The sequence below is a fragment of the Gobio gobio genome, assembly GCF_949357685.1.
Source record: "Gobio gobio genome assembly, chromosome: 18".
Classification (NCBI taxonomy): Eukaryota; Metazoa; Chordata; class Actinopteri; order Cypriniformes; family Gobionidae; genus Gobio; species Gobio gobio.
The window spans coordinates 24,278,865-24,299,794 of record NC_137111.1 but is presented as its reverse complement, the minus strand read 5'-3'; the positions used below and the strand labels follow the sequence as shown (position 1 = coordinate 24,299,794).

Sequence of the window (20,930 nt, the reverse complement as noted above, 5' to 3'; positions counted from 1 at the left end):
AATCATAGCATTCTGCAGTATGGCTGCCAGCTTACTGGTGCCTCAAACCTCTGTTCAGTGCAAACGTCTGGCTTTGGAGTGTTCTTGACCTTCAGGTTCTACATCTCTTTTGGCTCTCATCTGAATGATAGTGTGCTCTGCTTTGAGCTAAAGTGCTTCTTTTGAATGTATTCTTTCACATACTCACATACTAATTCACATACTCATGTTGTTTTTCTCTCTTTTGTTTCCTCTACAGCAAACTCTTCTCTGCTCGGCGGTGGAGGAGGTAAGTGTCTTATCTTGCTACGTTTTCACTGTGACATCATTTTGAGATTTTAGGTGGTTTCTCCATGGATTCGACAGCAGAAAACGTATCGCCGTCCACTGGCGGATGGAATCAGAGGTGTCCAACCATGTCTGGGGTTACCCGTGTGGGCGGTTGATGGCGCAACACTACCCAGGCCCTCATTTGGAAACATTTTTGCACATGCCTTGATGTGATTGAAGTAATTGCCCACAAAGTATGAGACATGGGGTAGAGAAGTGTCAGGGGTGTGGGGTCTTGAATCAAACCAATTACATCTGGAATTTTGACACACCTCACTTTTACAGAGGAATCTGTTTAGTCCCCAGATAATGAATGTAGGTCAGTCGTGTGCCCCCATTCGCATGATCCATTGTTTATCCATCTGTGCCACAGTGTCAGGGAGGGTCCCTCTCCCCTGCCACATCTCGGGAGCCGACGGCGCTTGATTGGGTCCCTCGTGAGGAAGCGATTACCACTTGTGATACACTATCCGTCTCGCATCACACTCTCCTTAGTATGGTTCTTATGTTATCTGATGTGTACTAAAAGCCCACAAACCCCCGTCTTTCTTCACCATAGCTCCAGAATAGACCCTTATCAGCCACTGTGACCGATTTCCCTGATTGGAGAAGTGGCAAAAAAAAAAAAAAAAAAGCCTGATTAAGGTTAGAGGTCACACGTCTGTGACAAAACTACTTACCACAGCACTTGTCAGTGAATCAGTGTGACCCCCACGACTGGGAGTCAAACGCTTCTGTGGCTCCGTGCTTTATTGGCACCTCGTTGTATGTCATCATGGTCCTTTTATTGATTTGTCACGATGCGAAACGTCTTGAGGGCAATTTGGTTTCTTCATTATTTTGCCGTAATTGGCTTTTGATATTGGTGTGCGTGCGCGCGTGTGTGTGTGTCAGGGAGACTATTAGAGGATGTTCATCAGCAGCGGCAGGTGAACGAAGTCTGATGTAACGCTCTGTGGGAATATTTTTGTACCTGAAAAAGATCTGTGAAAGGAAATATGCCTGTTAGCATTGCATCTGGAGGTGTTTTTTCCCCAAACATGTCAGCCTGCAAACAAAACTTGCATCCCTGATTTTAAAAAAAGAGCTCATTGTCGTGTTCAGCACTGAAGGGAGTTTAATCAAAGCCCATATCAAGAGTATTGTCTCCCCTAATTGCCATCTCCAGATGCGAGTGCTAGAAAACCAATTAACCCGTAACTATAAGACATTTGGTGTAGTGTCAAAGAAGAAAACAAAAATGCTAATCCAAGGCTGGCATAAGAAAAACTCAAAAAACAGGGGGAAGCAGTTACACTAGTTTGGGATTGCCACTGTTATGATTGGCTAATGTCATTGCATAGGAAAAAGTGTCAACATCCCCTTGCTATTGCACAAGTGTTTTGAAAACATTATCCATATAAAACTGTCATTTACTTACAGACAAACCATTGAGAAATTGTTTACTTATGATTTGGGATGTAGTTGCTGTCAGATCCAGTAGAGTTGGCTGCTTTATCTTTCAACAAAAGTTTCCTTGCAAATTCCCCATTACTGTGTCTCGTTTACAAAACGATCTTGAGTCAAATATTCCAAACAAACATATAATCCTCTGATGCGATCCGAGATGCCATTAAAAATAAGCTATCCACTTGTTCCTGACACTGAGGTCTTTTTAAAGTCTGTACATAGATGCAAACAAGCTGTTTAAACAGGACGCACCAAAGCAAATATTCTTTTACTCTTCCATTTGTCTTGTTGATGGTAGACTGAAGACTCAAGTTTGTCAGAAATCAAACAGGCGACTGTATGTTGTATCCAACATAGACAGCATTAGTAATTATTATGGGTTCTATTTTTTTTGGACGCAATGTGACTCATGTTCGGTAGGGCTTCTCATTTTTATGAAACGATATCGATTTTTAAATCCCAATAATTGATTAGTCATCCTGTTTTCAGTTGATGAATGAACAGAACTTTGTAGAGCCCCTCCCATCCAAAAAAATCGCAATAATCATTGTGCTTTGTTACTTTTGATATGAAACACAGTCTCAGACTTCAAATTACGTCCATTTTATTACGAAATGTGACGCAGCTCACGTGAACCGATCATCTCCTCCGCTTTAATACCAGTTACAGCGCAAAAAAACATTAATGAACGTCTGAAGTTATGTTGTAAGACGGAGTAGGCCTACAACTTACCAACATCCGTATCATGTCTCATGTAATCGCTCCATCAGTGCTTCAACCGCGGAAAGATATCAATAAAACAGCTTGTAAACAATGTTACATAACGTCACATTTATCTCAGAAAAACCATATTCAGTCACCATAAACTCGTTAGTCAGCTAGAAAATGAACTCTAGAGATGAGCATTTTGATAAATATAGGCACCACACTACATATTCATTATAGTTTTTAATGTTCTTTAATATTAATGCATGTTTGAATAAATCCGTCAAATTTTTATGACTGCCACCATTTAAATGTTTATATTTCAAAAAAACTAATTGGAGAAGAAATATGATTATGTAATTGTAAAGCTAGTATTATAATTGTATTAATATATTAAAAAAAACATCCTTGATTGTAATTCATGTTTGTATTTAATTTAAATCAGTTAATTTTAACCTTCAATATTAATCTAGTACCAACTGACTACCATGTATAGTGTACAGCATTAGTTGAGATTTTTTTTTCCTTAAAGGGTTAGTTCACCCAAAAATGAAAATTCTGTCATTAATTACTTACCCTCATGTCGTTCGACACCCGTAAGACCTCCGTTCATCTTCGGAACACAAATGAAGATATTTTAGTTGAAATCTGATGGCTGAAAGGCCTCCATTGGCACAATGCACGGGACACTCTCAAGACCCTTAAAAGGTACTAAAGACGTTGTTACAAAGTCCATCTCTTCGAAGCGTTATGAATCAGTGAGTTGATTCAGCAGTTTGGATCGCCAAATTTCAGCAGTTTGGCGGTTTGACACGCGATCCGAATCATGATTCGACTCACTGATTCATACCGCTTCGAAGCTTCATGATGCCGTGTTTTTTAGTCGTTATTTAGGGTTTTTTTGCACACAAAAACTATTCTCGTCACTCCATAAAGTTATTGTAGAACCACTGTAGTGAGATGGACTTTGTAACGACGTCTTTAGTACCTTTTAAGGGTCTTGAGTGTACCGTGCATTGTGCCAATGGAGGCCTTTCAGAGCCATCAGATTTCAACTAAAATATCTTAATTTGTGTTCTGAAGATGAACGGAGGTCTTACGGGTGTCGAACGACATGAGGGTAAGTAATTAATGACAGAATTTTTTGACATTTTTGGGTGAACTAACCCTTTAAGCTGGGCCTATTGTCCGATTATGTAAAACTATTCATCAGTGTCTTGCTGTATAGACAGTCATATGTAAATGTATAGCATCCCTCTGAAAACGATAATAGTCTAAATACGCATATACAGTTAAATATCTAGAATTGTCAAATAAATTGGTAATATTAACTGATACGATAAATTTAATTTCTGTTGGCTGATATATTGTGCATCTTTATCAAAAAAGAGTGCATTTGAACACTTCTTTAGAATACATTGTGCACTAAAAAAAACAATAACAACAAAAAACAACTATACTTGACATCTGAGCTTTTTTTCTGCTCAACTTAAAAAAAATGAAACTGATTTGAATAGGATGCACCAAAAATTCAGATTTTTGCTGCCTGTCTGAACAAAGCCGAGTGTAATCCTGTAGAAATAATTGCAAAACTGAAGCAAAAGCAAACTGACATGAGATCATTCAATGGATGATGATCTAGGCAGCAAGCAATCTTTGGCTTTTATCTTTGAGACTTCAATCTAAAGGTGACCCAACCCACCCCCTCTTTTTTAAAATCCGTCTCTCCTGTTTCACTCGAGACAAAGCTCTTCATTTTTTTCTCACTCTTTCCAGTCTTGTATGTCCTGGGTGGCTTTATCTTTTGACCCTACAATATCAGCAATGGGGCGGCAGATACACAAACTTGTTTTCTTTTCTCCCCCTTTCCTACCGCCTATCGTTTATCGAGGTGAGGACCTCCATCTGTGACGAGTTGAGCTCACTTGCTACCCTTAAGAAAGAAAGACGCAGGCTTCCTCTTATCTCTTGAAGGTTTTCTTGCTCTTGTTTTGCTTTCTAATGACCTAAGATCTGGCAGAAAAGCTAACTATTTAATGTAAATAGAAGGGAAAGTTTCTACTGCATCAGGCTTTGAACTCTGGGTGGGGCAAAAGGTCACAATCATTTAATTTTTCTTGTAAACTGTTCTGCCGCTTTAGCTTACCAGTATCCCACCCAGTTTTTGACTCCCACAGGGTTTCATAGCTGCGGTCGAGTGGTTTCCTGTTGTTGAGCCACAAACGCAACACACAACAAACTCAATCAAAATTAAATTGGTGTGGTCAGCAAAGCATGTTCTTTAGTTGCCACTTTAGCTATACTTATTAAATAAAAAAAATTCGACTTCATAACCTGATCGCAGTATCTTAATGTTTGCTTTCTAGTAAATAAGGCAGTTCAGAGATGCATCTGATTATATAAATGGTTTGGGGTTGTTTAGTTGGCTGGGTGTTGATGGACTACGCCTGATGTAAATAAGTCCTTATGTCTATCAGTCTGGTTGTTGGTGTAAAACATAATGATTGTGCTTTTTACTTTGATGTTATCTTTCAATGGGGGATATTGGCTCGTTTACATTCTTATCAAAATGATTTAGCCTGTTTAGCACTGAGGTTAAAATTAGACCACCCAGACTAATCACAGCATTTTAGGTGATGTTTCGTCTTAGTAAGTTTGTGCGAAACCAGAGTATGTGAGTGGAGTAGAAGTGAGAGCAGTTACCCTTCCTGCTCAAAGTATTCTTGAATCACTCTGCTATAATTCCACTCAAGAGTTTTCCAAAATTAGCACTGTTACTGCTGTTCCACTTTGAATAGTTCTTAATTGTTTTGGCATAGGACATTTTAAAAGTACATATACAATTGTGGAATTGTGGAATATACAATTTCCATATGTGAATGAAACGAAATATATTATTAGAATTTCATTAAGTGAAGTTCCAGATTCTCCTTGCTGGATGTCATGTTCCATACTTGAATTATGTCGTCTCATTCTAAGCTGTGGAGCAGTAGGTCACTTGACCTTGCAAAAAGCAATTAAGAGCGTGTGTGTTGCCAGCAACATCCGTTAGCCTACGGGCATTAATCGTTTTATTTTTTGGGGGTGGGTGGGGGGGTGTGAATGTGACTCCATTGACTGAACACAACCATTGGATAGCTTTTTAAATTGCTTTTTCACACTTTAAAGTAGCCTATTGATACCTGGCGGTTTGCACAAGCGCCATGTTGGGATTTGCATACTGTTTTAGTTTGTGAATTCATGTGTGTGGATGTGTACAGTATGTTTTGCAAATTGGCTGCAAGACACGTACTGTATAGAGCTTCTATTTTGGTCACATTCAGTACATGTTGTTATTGTTTCATCACGTATATCTCCACGGAGCCTGTACCAGCTGTACATTCTGCTTATTTTCAAAGATTATGTTTTTGCAATACAATCACAACTGAAGGGTTTGCTTTAGTCGGATTTCAGACGAATTGTTTGGGCAAAACCCCAGTTGTGCAACCTATTCACAGGCTATTGGGTCGACTATTTCTAAAATTCAAATAGACGTGTTGTGGATGTGGAAATATCTAAAAAATGCATAATGATCACTTTTACCAAGATGTGACAAAAAAAAAATGTGTTCATTGTCTGTTGATGATACCTTATCTGACCTAAGCGTGAAATAGAAGACCCGGAGTGGGTTTGGACCTTGTGATTTGAGAATTCTTTAAGTGGGGAGGGGGAAATCTCTGTCATTCCACATATTCGGCCTCAAATTCCCCAACCTTTCAACCGTTTCACAGTCTCTCTCGTTTTCAAAGGGCAGTTTAGATTGTACACATTTGTAAAAACTCTCCTTTGAATCTTTCTGGTGCAGAATGCAACCAACCGTGGGTTTTTCAGTTCATAGGGATGAAGCTGACGGTCTCTCTCCTTGCACAATTCATCCGTCCTTTCATCTTTGCTATTAATACAGAACATCATGAATCACACTTCATCTTCAGGTTACCTCAGTATTGCTTTGTAGCTAATACATCATCAGTGCTTAAAACGGTTTCATCCGTGCACCTGCTCTCATCCATACTGAGCTCACAGGCACTGGAACAAAAGCATCACACCTGCCACTTTAGCTACGACCACATCCATGCTCGAATTAACACCTGAAATGATGCAAAACCCATCCTTTTGTCCTAACTCTTACCAAAACATCCTCCACATGTGACTGTCAAAAGGCGAACGATGTGGATCTAATGGATCTCAACAAGGCCATTTTACTCTTTGATAGAGATGCTTGTTACACAAGCACATGAATGTGTATTCTTTTGGATGGTGGAGTTTTACCCATAATCCCTCACTGCATGCTTGTTCACAGGTTTTTGTAGGAGGGATCCTGAAATAGACTCTGCTATCACACTCTGGCCCAATCAGCAGTGATGGATGGACTAATTGATAGGAAATTATCACACCATTAGTGTTTGGGCTACTTTAGTGAGCTCTGTATTTAGATGTGCTGATGTGTTATGGTGACTTGGAGAGCTCTAAGAATGTAATAAAATATGTATAATATTAGTATTATTATTTACACATATACTGTATAGCATTACATATTAGTTTGGCACAAAAAAATAAATGTTGAAAATTAAAAATAAAACATAAATACAGTATAATCATTCTTATAACTATTACTATTTTAAAGTTTATGAAAACATCAAATGTGCGTGTCCATATAAGTGTCACTGATTGGTTGTGTGGTTGTAGTGGTTTTCTGGTTGTAATGAGTGTTTTTTTTTTTTTCCTATTTGTTATGTGGTTGCCTAGGGTCTTATGGATACTTGCTAGGCTAAATAGGACACCCTCAAGTCATATTTTCAAGATACTCTAGTTCCTTGAAATGGCTCGTGTTCATCCTTTAGGATACATTAATTGGCAAGTAAAAGAAATACATTAGCAAATACCACTAAATATACATACACACACACTATACATATATAAAGATGAACAAAGAGCAAGGCACCCTCCACACTACCAAAGCTTCATAAAGGACACATTAATGCAGGTGTCGGACAAGGTGGCAGGTCTACTGTCACATCTCGGTTAAAGTGTGTGGATTCTGCCGTCGATGCTGGGCTCAATGTTCGCATCACTGTTCCTTAGACCTGATGAATCATTCATCTGTGTCTCCCCACATAAATCTCCCCACTGTCATCCCATCCCCATCGGCAACCATGCCATTAGTTAGTCAATGGCATCGCTTGGGCTCTGCCTGTGTGCACAATGCCAGGAAAGTGTTTTAACTTTTACCAGCAAATTACTGTCTGCACACATGAATGCATTACTCCTGAACCCTTTCATTTAGTGAAGAAAAATAAGGATAAAATATTGGAATCCTCTGTATTTACTGGTTACAGGTGCAGGGTTTTTAGATTTATAGACGGTTGTGGATGTGCAGTATTTAGCTTTTCAGAGTAAATGTCAACAGACACTCTGACATTCCTGTGCAGCTTACATCTTCCAGTAAACACCTGAACAAACTACTTCACTGGAGCCCTTCATTCCCATGGGAATAACCCTGTTGGGGCTTGTAAATGGTTTTCCCTTCACGCATTCACAGTAAACAGTGATGATCCCAGGAAATCATGATCCGAGTAATGATGTTTGTGGAAAGCCTGAGTCATTTGTTTGATATACACCAACAGTATACACAGTTTTTTTTGTTTCTCGTCTTATTTCTGATGTTCGCACTTTTGCTACGCACCCTTTCTGTGCTGATGTGTGTAAATCTGTTATTTGCTCTGTTATTAGACACCTGAAACTTCCAGCACAATAGAGAAAAACTGTCACAGCTATCTATAATTTTATGTCTGTGCTTGTGGAGAAAATATCCTCGAGGTAATATCTTCCTCCCATTTGACCTGTGACAACATATTATTTGAGAAAGAGATGCACATGACTCCAGGTAACAGATTTCAAAGCATGTGTTACTCATAGATGGGCGTTTTACCATGTCATGAAATATGTTTTGAGAAACGGGTCAAAAAAAGCTGTGGTTATTGTTCCTCAGTGACACATCAGAAAAGTCAAGTGCAGGAGCGAGGACGTCCTCCCTCCCCTTCCGCATTATTCTGGGTCAATCGCTCAGATTTCAGACAAAGCCGAACATTCCCTTTCTGAGTGTCACTTTAGATTTGGGTCTGGAAACCCTCGTGTTTGGTGCTGCGGTCGCTGAGCCTCGCTGGCTGTGCCCACTGGGAGCCATACTTGTTTGGAAGATGAGTTGTCCTGTCAGTTTACTCATTGGTCAGTTTTTGCATCCTTTAGCCATGGGCTGTGGACAAAATTCATCCTGACAGTTTTAGGAGCAATGAGGAACAGCCCCCACAAGAACACCATAGTCTCACTAACAGGCCACTTTATAGACCTAGCATTCAAATCACCCACGATCCCTTTAACGCTGGTTTGATCTGTCAAATCAGTGGCCGCTTTTAACATCGCAAATCAGATTGAATTATATTACTTTGTCCGACACTCCAGAAAGAAGTGGTTTGCACAAGGGAAGCACATTTTAGTGATTTTTCATCAAAATTTGAGGTATTTAGCCAATAAAATTAATAGTGAGATTTTAGATAGATGGATAGATAGATAGATAGATAGATAGATAGATAGATAGATAGATAGATAGATAGATAGATAGATAGATAGATAGATAGATAGATAGATAGATAGATAGATAGATAGATAGATAGATAGATAGATAGATAGATAGATAGATAGATAGATAGATAGATAGATAGATAGATATTGGGTGCTCTTTTGTTTAAAATTGTACCTTTTTCAATTTGTGCGTTTCCCCTCCAATAGAGGTTTATTTGCAATTAAACCCTTGTGTATATAGACCATCAAAGAAACTTGAATTCGTTATCATTATTATTTATTAGAATGCATGTTCTCCTGAAATTAATTTAACACTATAATCAGAAGATATAGTGCTGGTGGCTAATAGATGGCTAAATAGATAAGCTGATGTGCCCATATACTCACTGAGCATTTATGTGATCTTTATCACCTAGATGAACATTAGCTCGTCTGGAGCACAAAGCATTAACTCAAGCATGGGATTAAATAGATTTGGGACAGAAACGATTAGGTTCAGTACTATTAGCTTTTAATGGGCTAGAGTTAGCCACAGAGCTATGGAGTATGAAGCAGGATACTTTCACTAAAGTGAAAAAGACTCAGAAGGTTTTAGTAATTACTACAAATTAATTCAATTTTAAATGGAATTTACTAAAGACAATTTTCAAGTGAAGTGTGAACTGAAGCAGACCACATTATCCAGGCAGGCTGGGATCACTGAAGGGGTGTATTTGGATGCTCCTAATGATGGCAATACAAAAGAAAACATTAGCTTTCGCTAAAACCATGCAATCCCAGTCTTGTAAAATGCCAGCGTCCATAGGAAGCAATTAGTTACTAGAGTGAAACAATGTTTGGATGTATCTGTGTGCGTGTATGTAGGTTTACATGGACACACAACATCACAACAGTGTTTCAAGTCAAAATGTCAATTCTTCTGTCATAATTGCAGCCTTTGTACTTTCACAGATGTCAAAATGGTCTTAAAAAGTTCCTAGCTTCCTAGAATAAAGGCTCATGAAGGAATATTATCCAAGACCCTTGATATTTACACAGACTGACTCACGGCAAAAGTGCGTCTTTTCTCTAAATAGACAGGACCCCCCCACCCCACAGTGTCTGTTATGTCTGTCTGTTTATGCCGTGATATTAGCAAGAAAATACAGAAGGGATTGGATAAATTGGGGTTTGGGGGTGTTAGGCAATGAAGGGGGTTGTGGGTTCAACATTGTGACACTCTTGGCACCTCCAATGAGCACACGCAGACCCGGAGTCGTGCCCTTTAGCCAAACCGTAACTGACTGTCAGCCTTTCGGTGTGTCTCAAGAGGCTGTGCTAGTTAGCGCTATCTGTCAGGTTGTGCTCTCGCCAACAAATGCCGTGTTTCTGCCCTGAGATGGAGCTGAGGAGAGAAGGGGAGCTCCAGAGAGAAGCTGTCATCTTTTTTTCACTCTCTCTCTTTCCTCTGTTACCGAAGCGAGCGAGAGAGAGCATCTTTCCTTCTGGATATTCAGCTGGTGAAGGCTGTCCTGGAGAATGCCGCATCTGTCTAGAGAGTGTCACTCAAGCAAAACAGAGACAGCTCCCACGGGGCAGAATGAATTCATTCATGCCGTTAACCCCACGGTACCGCCAGCCCTCCTGTCTGGAGCCAACATGTTACACACACACATGCGTGCACATGCACCCGTGTCTGTGTGGGTCAAATCTAAGCCTCCCTGGCTAACTGTATAGCACCACAGCGCAATAAATATCAGTTTTAATTAAAATATATTTTATTTAAATAGCACTTAAACTTGCATATAGACATTCGGTCAGTAATTATACTGATTGTTGCACAAACTGTTTAACTATAGGATCCAGTGCATACCTAAAAGTTAATGAAAATATAATTTACTCATTGTCATATTTGATTTCTTTATTGCTGAATTACTTTCACAACTGTGAGTAAATAGATGACACTCTGCAAGATCTAGTATGAAAGGTACAGGTGCTTTGAGAGACAGGATAAGGGAATGAAGAGGAAGTGAGAAGAAAAGTCGAGGAAAGCAAAATACAGAGAAAAGAAACACTAAGGAAGTTGGTTATAAAATTGCAAAGTGGGAAGCTCACAGTGGCGGATGTTATCTTAGGCAGGGTGGAAAAGTAGGCCTGATAAACTGATTTTGTGAAGAATGAGGCGGCGAGGGCCAGTAGGGAGGAGGGAACAGTGTTTTTTGGGAGGTGAGCGGATTTATGAGCCGAAGAAGAGATATTAGGAGAAAAGAAATTTTCTTCAACAATACTATCTGCACCTCTTAGTCCTAATTGGCTCTTATCTCTCAGTATCTGTAAACAGTCCGCTCTGTGAACTACGAAATGGAGAAAGAAATGGGGAGAGCGCTCACTGAAATATTCTCCATAAATTAGATTTATATTCATTACATTTCCAGAGTGGCTGTTTTAATTTGTCAGTCACCAGGAACCTTATCGTTCAGACCATTAAAGGCCTTCAAATGGTGTCTGGATCCCAATAGCCAACGAAAACATAAAGACAATTTCTCTTCATGTTCCTCATAGCTAAGAAAATAAAACAGTTTCTGACCATTTATTTGATTCTCTCAGGAGAACAAATGAAATAAAAAATAAAAAGCAGTTTTAAAGGGGAATGATATCATTACGAACTAATTAAGACAAGGTTCGTGTTTGTAGAGCAAGTACGTAATGGTATGTCATTTTTTTTCTTTGTGTATGGAGTTCTTGTTACTGTGTATTTTTTGCTGTTTCAAGTTACCTTGCATTGTATGACATATCATTTAAATATTTTAATTATATTGAAATATTGAAAGTTTTTTGTCCCTTTTTATTTTTCTAATGGAATTTTAGGAGAAACATCTAAGAAAAAGTTATTTCAAAGAAACTCCATTAAATCTCTCAGCTATGAACAGGCAATCCTCTGGGTTTTGCTTCTGTCTCTTCTTTTTCCTGAGTTTTTAATCATTTATTGGCCACTAAAAATATCATACTTTAAAAAAAAATATTCTATCAGTTTATGAAATAATAATGGCCTATGGTATGTATCTATTTGTATTGATCAGACATGTTCAAATTTCTCTTGGTGTATATGGACACTTGTGATCAAAATTATTCATACCCTTAGTAAATCTGATCAAAGAAGGCTGTGCAAAGAAATTTGCACCGGTTTTCTTTTGATCTTTTATTAAAAAATCTAACCTTTCATTAGAGAGTAAGAATTTAAAATGGTGGGAAAATCTCATTATGAAATAAATGTTTTTCTCTAATACACGTTGGCCACAATTAATCATACCCTTTTATTAAATCATTTTTGTAATCTCCTTTTGCCAAGATAACAGCTCTGGGTCCTCTCCTATAATGCCTGATGAGTTTGGAGAACACCTGACAAGAGATCAGAGACCATTCCTTCATACAGAATCTCTCCAGATCCTTCAGATTCACAGCTCCATGTTGGTGCAACTTGTCTTCAGTTCACAACACAACACTCATTTTCTATAGGGTTCAGGTTAGGGGACTGAGATGGTCATGGCAGAAGCTTCATTTTGTGCTTTTTGTGCCCAGTTTTGTTTTGATTTTGATGTTTGTTTTTGGATCATTGTCCTGCTGGAAGATCCAACCACAGCCCATTGTAAGATTTCTAGCAGGGACGGTCAGGTTTTGATTTTTTTTTAAAAATCTATTGGTATTTGCTAGAATCCATGATACCATGTACCTGAGGATGATGTCCAGGACCTCTGGCAGAAAAATAGGCCCACAAAATTAAAGATACAGAAGTATATTTAATTTTACACATGGGGTACTTTTTTTTTATCCCTGTTTGCGCCAAACCCATCTTGAAGGTTTGTTGCTAAAAAGCTAATTATTTCTAGGGGTACCAATAATTTTGGCCATTGTGTATTAGAGAAAAATATTTATTTCATAATCAGATTTTCTTTTTCTTTTATTCCTCACTTTTTTAAATTAAATTAAAGGTTAAATTGTTTTTAACCCTTTCATGCATGAATTATGAAAAACATTGTCTAGATTTTTTAAAGATTCTTTTTATTACTTTAATATGGTGCTAAAATTGAAATCAATTTTCTTTTTTTTCAAAATTCAGTTTTATAAAAAAATTATTTAACTGTCCACGTATGTGGACACCATGCAACAGGCGTAAAATTGGACAAAAAGCCACAGATGACAATATGGAACATTGTGTTTTTATTATGTCATGTTATGCTATGTATATCAGCTCAGTTACTAAAAACATTAATATTACAATATAATAACGATAAAACACATATTGTAGGAACTATAACGGTAGGAAATATGGAAACCTAATAGCCATACGGACTGGGCTTTACTGGCACTTACTCTTCATCAATGCTGTCACTGTCACTTCCACTGTCATCTGGGATATTCTGTGCTTGACCTGTGCTGTCCCTATTTGGAAGGCAAAATGCAAATTTGTCTCGGTATGTATGTGTAAAGTTGCCATTTGATGCCGCAATATGTCATTTTGGATGATATATTTATGTTGATATATTTGTTAAATGTCTGTTTTATTACAATATAAGACAATCCAGAACATATTTGCAAAAATAGAACAGATGTACTAGCAGTTTACAGAAATCACACTTGCAATCTGACTCCACTGTTGCATGATGTCCACATACGTGGACAGTTCGTTTTTGGTGTATAAAAACTACATTTTACTCTAAATCTTAGTTTATAAAATACTAACATATTCATCATGCTTTACTGTACATACAAATATTATTATTTTTTTACCTGAATTTACCTTCTTGTATAAAACTTTTTCACAGATATGCCTGGGGCATTTGGCACATGGCTATCGCTGTCAGCCATCTTGGATTAATGATGTCATCAAGCAATGAATATTTAGAATACAACACAGTAGCCACTGTTACAATATTGCTGTCAATCTACTGACACTGCCCTCAAGTAGTTTGGAGAAAATTACCATGATAAATGAACCCTAAATGGAGTTAAATTAACTGTCCCCAAATGTGGACACCTTGTTAATGAAAGATCAAATGGATAAACAACGCATATTTATTTTCACAGCCGCCTTTGATCATATTTACCAACTTAAAATGATCATGTAATCTCAATTTATATATTTTTATTAGTGGAAGCTTGGCTAGCTTTAACTAACTAGCTAATTCTAGCATTACCATAGCATAGCAATTACTGAATGAGTACAGCAATATAGAACATTTAACATTCTGCATATCTTTTCTTAAACTAAGCTCATGCTCTACTCGTCACATAATTCTGTTAAGCTCACATAACACAAACTTTTCTTAATTTGGCATAGCAAAACATTAAACACTACTGAATCTCCCACTTAACATTAAACTTGCACAAACATTATTATGTAACACTTCATTTTATTTTACTCTCCCTTTCCAGTGTCGTGGCAAAGCATGCTGGGAAAGAAACCCCAGCCCAGTCTCAGTTAAATGTAATGTTTTCTAAATTAAAATTAACAAGTTCATAAGACTCTAAACAATGAAACAAATACGATTGCTTAAAGGGGTGGTAAACCACGATTTCACTATTCTAACTTTAGCTAGCGTGTAATGTTGCTGCTTGAGCATAAGCAACATCTGCAAAGTTACAACGTTCAAAGTTTAAAGCAAAGGGAGATATTTGCTTTTAAAGAAATCAGTTTCTAAGAACTACAGCAAACGGCCAGTAGGCGACTACACACATTCCTCCAGGGCTTGCTGACATCACCAGGCTCAATATTTACATAAACCCCTCCTCCGAGAATATTAAATAAGGGGGGGTGAGGCCATTTTGTATCGCGGCGCTGTTGTGGTTAGTAGGCTGGAGTGTTGTTGCCGCGATGCCGAGGAAACGCTGTTATATTCATCCGGATTGCAGGTCTGGGGTACTTGCTCTGTTCAGCCTTCATAGGGAGAGGGGTGCGTTGCAGAGCGTTTAACATACAGCATGTTATATGCACGTGTGTTTGAGTCAGCGGGGAATCAGGCGCGCGCAGGGCTCCCTGCAGAGGAGATCTAACATCTAAGCACATCTAACAGAGGAAAACATCCACCGTCTTCGCGATTTCAATGCCAGATTTGCACAACGTCAGCTGCGTGAAAAAAACACTGCCGGTGCGTGGATGCACGACGCGCGCGCTGCACATTTCACGGAGGACAACACAAACTTCCACAAACTTCGCGAGTTCAATACAGGATATGCACAACGGCTTGTCCTGAAAGCTGGATTTACAAACAGAAGCTGTTCACGGGCCACAACCTGTAAGTCTGATTTATATTTCATCGATGTGTTTTCCTGTAATAGGTTGTAGCAAGGAAGTAAACAGATGACAACGCTGTTCTGCACACCAGTCTGTTAAATGCTCATTCATACTTAACGTTATCCGACGAACACCTAACGTTACAAACATTAACGTTAAAATCTCAACAGCGAACCTGGCATTAGTGTAAATGATTCTTTGATTAGAGCTTTTATGTATTGTTTATCTACAGGCATGCTAAACATGGTTCTGTGTGTGATTTGGCTAACTTACTAAAGTCAGTGCTTAGTGTTCGTTTTGGGTTAACGTTAGTTCTTGCGACAGATATTTGGCTATAATCGTTCTAAAAATACAAAAGTTAAAGTGCCATTCAGTAGCGATCATTATAGATCCGCAGTCTTTACTCTCGAGGACTGAACAGGTTCTGCTCGATCATCTTCACTCAAATGTTCTGGGTCTGATTCGAGCTCATATGGTTTTATTGACGCCGTTGTTTCTAATACTGAACAGCCTCCGGTAAGGGGCGTGACGTTTCCGACGTGCACTGCGGTTAGCGAATCACAACACACTGGGCCAGCTAACCAATCTGAGCCCACTGCGTATTTTTGAGGGACTGGCTTCATACAACCCGGAAAGCATCAGCATCAGACCGTTTTACAAGGAGGGACAGAGCAGTGTAGAATAAAGGTCAAATATATGACAAATAAGGCAATTTTTTTTAAAACGAAGCATGAACACATGTTACAGTGCACCCCACAAACACAGCCAAGCCTTCAAAAGAATGTGTTTTACCACCCCTTTCAAAATTACATTTTTGTGAACTCAAACAAAAAAGTTCTAAATAATTTGTTTGAACTCATTGTTTAATTTAAGTTTACTCTACTCAAACCAATTAATTATTTTGATCATTAGGGTTTACACATAATGGTAACAATAAACATGTCATGGTCATGTAATATTAACAGGTAGTGATAAAATCGTATCCGATAATCATGAATGATTTCACTGGTCAATAAACAATCTTTAAGCTTGAATCGCCTAAATTATAGACTTCATTTAACTTTAAGTGATAGTATGAGCCTTTGCTATTTTATTTGTACTTATGAAATGTAAGATTATGTGATGTGAGATTACTCCCAAATAAATATGTGAAACTCTTCCATTGAATTGTATCGATGTGATGTCATCACAAAATTTGCATACTAAATTCTTTAACCCCTTTTAGGCTCCTTTACTGCACATATTCTAGACAGAAAACAAGATGCCCACTGTGTGTCAATGAGCTGTAAACTTTCTCACACACACACACACACACACACACACACACACACACACACACACACACACACACACACACACACACACACACACACACACACACACACACACACACACACACACACACACACACACACACACACACACACACACACACACACACACACACACACACACACACACACACACACATGTTTGTTTTTGTGAAATGTGAGGACATTCCATAGGCGTAATGGTTTTTATACTGTACAAACCGTATTTTCTATCCCCTTACACTGCCCCTGCCCCTAAACCTAACCCTCACAGGAGACTGTGCAGTTCACTTTCTGTGAAAAAAACCTCATTCTGTGTGATTTATAAGCATTTTGAAAAGTGAGGACATGGGGAACGTCCTCATATTTCACCCTCTTTTTGTAATACCTATGTCATACCCATGTCATTATACACATTTGTGTCCTGATATTTCACGAAAACATGCCCACACACACACACACACACACACACACACACACACACACACACACACACACACACACACACACACACACACACACACACACACACACACACACACACACACACACACACACACACACACACACACACACACACACACACACACACACACACACACACACACACACACACACACACACACACACACACACACTGCAAACTGTGGACTCAAACCAGGAGCAGTGGGCAGCCATTGGGGGTTAGGTACCTTGCTCAAGTAATTTCCTGCCGGTATTGAGAATCGAACCCACGATTCTCAAGTTTCCAGTCTGACTCTCTACCCATTAGGCCACAACTGCCCCCTTTCATTCGACTCGAACCAGAGTTAGTTTGGTTTTGTTATGTTTTGTTCGCCCCAGGGTTCGGATGGCAGCGTTCCTAATACTTTAAAGGGGTCCTTGATTATGATTTCACTTTTTTTTTTAACTTTAGTTAGTGTGTAATGTTGCTGTTTAAGCATAAACAACATCTGCAAAGTTACGACGTTCAATGCAAAGGGAGATATTTTCTTTTACAGAAAATGCTTTTTTTAAGGACTACAACAAACACCTGGTAGGGACTACAACAAGCTTCTTCCCAGGTTAGTGACGTCACAAAACCTAAAATTTACATAAACCCTGCCCCTGGGAACAGTCCATGTTGGGCTGAGTTGTTGTAGTAGAGTGTTGTTGCCATGCCGTCGAAACGCTGTTATTTCTGTTACACAGCTGCTAGAGCATCTATTCATAAAATGTGTCATCTATTTAAACATTATAGCTGTTCTGTGTTTGGCTGTACTAATAAACTTCCAGTGTCTGAAACACTGAGGATGCAGTGGATTAATTTAATTTGTGCACAAAAGTTGCTTCTGAAAGATGGATAAAATTCAACTTCATATCCAGAACACGCAAGTACTTCACGTTATAATGTGTGTGTTTGCAAATCGCTTTTCTGAATCTGCTAATGTGGCTAAAGCTATCATTGTCTCTTAATGTATTTACAGAGACCAAATCTTGCTCACCGCCTGTACAATTCAGAAGCTCCCTTTTATTACTTCTTAAAAATAAAACTGATGGCATAGCTCTTATCTCTGTGAATACAGAGACAATGGTATATTTAGCCACCATATAGTGTCTTAACCTGCACATTCACAAAGGCGATTTGCGTACATTCACAAAATATAATCTTTATATGTTAACTTACATGTTCTGAAAATGTTCTGAAAAACAGTTGGTATTTATCAAGCGGCAACCTCCCCCAGTTTCTCTTGAAGCCAATATGGAAGTGACTTAAACTGCAATTCATCAACTGGCCGCTAGAGACAGGTTCCAGAAAGGAGCAGAATCTCATTGAGACGCATGTTAAAATGCCCAACTTTACAGCGGAAAAAAATATGTTTACAGCCTGGTACAAATTTTGACTTGACGACAGGTTGCGCAAAATCGCCGACAAATGCCCGAAATCATAGGCAAATTGGTGCTTGTGCATGTGACTGACAATCACGCAGACGCCCGTGAGAGATTTGGCATGCTAAATATCTGGACCTGTCTGCGATTTAAATATCCTGCTGTGTGAAATGAGTTCTGGCAGAAAAGAACACCGGAGATGACCAGCAGCCAATGAGAGAGCAAGATACAGGGCAGCGGGAGGTTCGGGGAGAAGTTATAGACCAGAAAATTTGTATTTTAATAGATGTATTTACAATTATATCAAACAGAAACAAACATTTTCTTGACCAGGCGCAACAGCAGCACATTCCAACATTATTTATTTACCTCCAACTCTCTTTGCAGAATACAGTCCCTGCTCCCTGTGTCTCCCCAACCATTTCCCCCGCCATTATATATATTTTCTTTTTTTCCTTTCCACTGCAAATCAGTGCACAAACAATTTGGATCACAAAATTTCTGCAGTCCATTATTTTTAATAACAATTCCAGTCTATCGTGAGAATTCCGATCTGACGCACGTGTGATCTTGCGTTGTTTCCTTGTCACTTCTTGGTGTGTTTGCTTGCTGACCGGATTGAGTTGTCAGCGATTCTTCCTCTTGAAAAGTCATGCAGTGTGAAAACCCCTGTCACCGACCCATCGTGCAGTGTGAACACAGCAGCAACTGGATGCTACCGCAGTGATCCGACGAGTTTGAAAATCGTGCAGTGTGAACTCAGCATTAGTCATCATGTCACCTCGGCTCCAGCCACGTCCCGCCTCTTTGCCCATTTTCAGTTATCTGGGAGTGACACGCTGCCAAGATGGCAATGGCAGAGTTTACGCTTCAAAACTGCTCTTCAGAAACCTACGAGTGACGTCACGGACACTACGTCCATATTTTTTTTAACAGTCTATTTATATACAGTAAATAGAGTATTTTCTACAGTATTTATCCATCTTTGCAAATTCTACTCACTGTGTGAGGTTCTCCACACTCCAGTCATTGTTTTTGTTTATCCAAACAAGCACAAGCTGCAAAGGCTCCACCCTATTGAAAAGGGGGTGGAGAGCTGCAGCTCATTTGCATTTAAAGAGATACGAAAACAGCGTGTTTTTGCTGCCACCCAAATAGGGACTTTCAAAACATCCTATAATAAATAATCCTTGGTGTGTTTTGAGCTGAAACTTCACAGACACATTCTGGGGACACCTGAGATGTATATATCTTGTAAAAAAGGGCATTATAGGGCCCCTTTAACACTTATTTTGCTGCCTTTCAAGCACTAGTATTTTCTGTACAAAATGTAAGTATAGTCTTTAGTAACAATGTGAAATAAAACACACAATAATTGTGATTATTATCCCAGTTGAGCAGGTATAAAAGGATCATTAACAGAATTGCACAGGGAAGCTGTTGCATTATAAAGGTACTGTTTCTGCACACTGCTGTGTGAATAGGAGGTGAGCTGTGCTTGGTTTGGCCCTGCATCTCACTTTCATCCCTACCATGTGGCTAAATGAACTCCAGAGGTGGGCCACCATGCCTGTGTGAAATCTGCACTTACACCTGGGTCCTCGGCGAGCCCCTGTGGACCAAAGACCCCAGCTGGAGACTGGAGGCTTAGGAGGATATCAGTGTTTATGAGGTGGGCGGTACGGCCACGGTGGTCCTACTCCAGTGACCGAAGTGTCTCTCTGTATTTGTAGTGTGGACTTGTATACGTTTACACAGCTCTGTAACCTTGAAAGCGCGAGATCAACTGCCGCTGTCCCATCAGTGTTGTTTGAAGTACCGTGGTGTGTGTGTGTGTGTTTTTTTTTTGGCCCTGAAACACTCTTCAAAGGGCTTTGGCTGTGCCCCCTGATAGACTGCAGAGAAGCTGTTTACATTGCACAGAGTTTGAAGTCTCCGAGAATCTGTGTGAGCGATTGTTTGCTCTCAAGTGATTCTGCAGGACGTGACCAGTGACGAGAACGTGTCCCACAGTAGAGATAAATCTGCCTGTCATACATATGAAATTAAATTATACATACAATATAGATTAGATTAAATACATACTGTGCTTTATAATGCAATGAAAGTTGAGCTTTAAAATGCGTTGAGGCTTATATTTCAGTTTGGCACAAAATTAAATATCTGATATTTTTAATTGGAAGAAAATGCTTCTAGCTATCAATTCTATCAGCTAAACTTTATATTCTTAAATTATATGTTGTATGGATGCATAATTTCATTTTTTTGTTTTGTTTTAAATAAAGCCCGCCCTTTAGAGGACCCCATATATAAAAATTTCCAGTGTGGGTGTATCACATTTATCGACTTCAAAAGCATTTTGTCCAACAAATCACATCAAATATGAAGTCCTTGAGTGT

General features: G+C 38.9%; 1 protein-coding gene across 4 annotated transcripts in view; it reads left to right on the top strand.

The window, feature by feature from the left end:
- The window catches only part of macrod2 (mono-ADP ribosylhydrolase 2), a 661,627-nt gene that overhangs the window by 163,832 nt on the left and 476,865 nt on the right, over nt 1-20,930 (top strand). For all 4 annotated transcript variants that reach the window (XM_079842113.1, XM_079842112.1, XM_079842111.1 and 1 more), the window contains exon 4: nt 239-268. In XM_079842113.1, the coding sequence (XP_079698239.1) occupies nt 239-268 (30 nt within the window). The remainder of the gene's footprint in view (nt 1-238; nt 269-20,930) is intronic.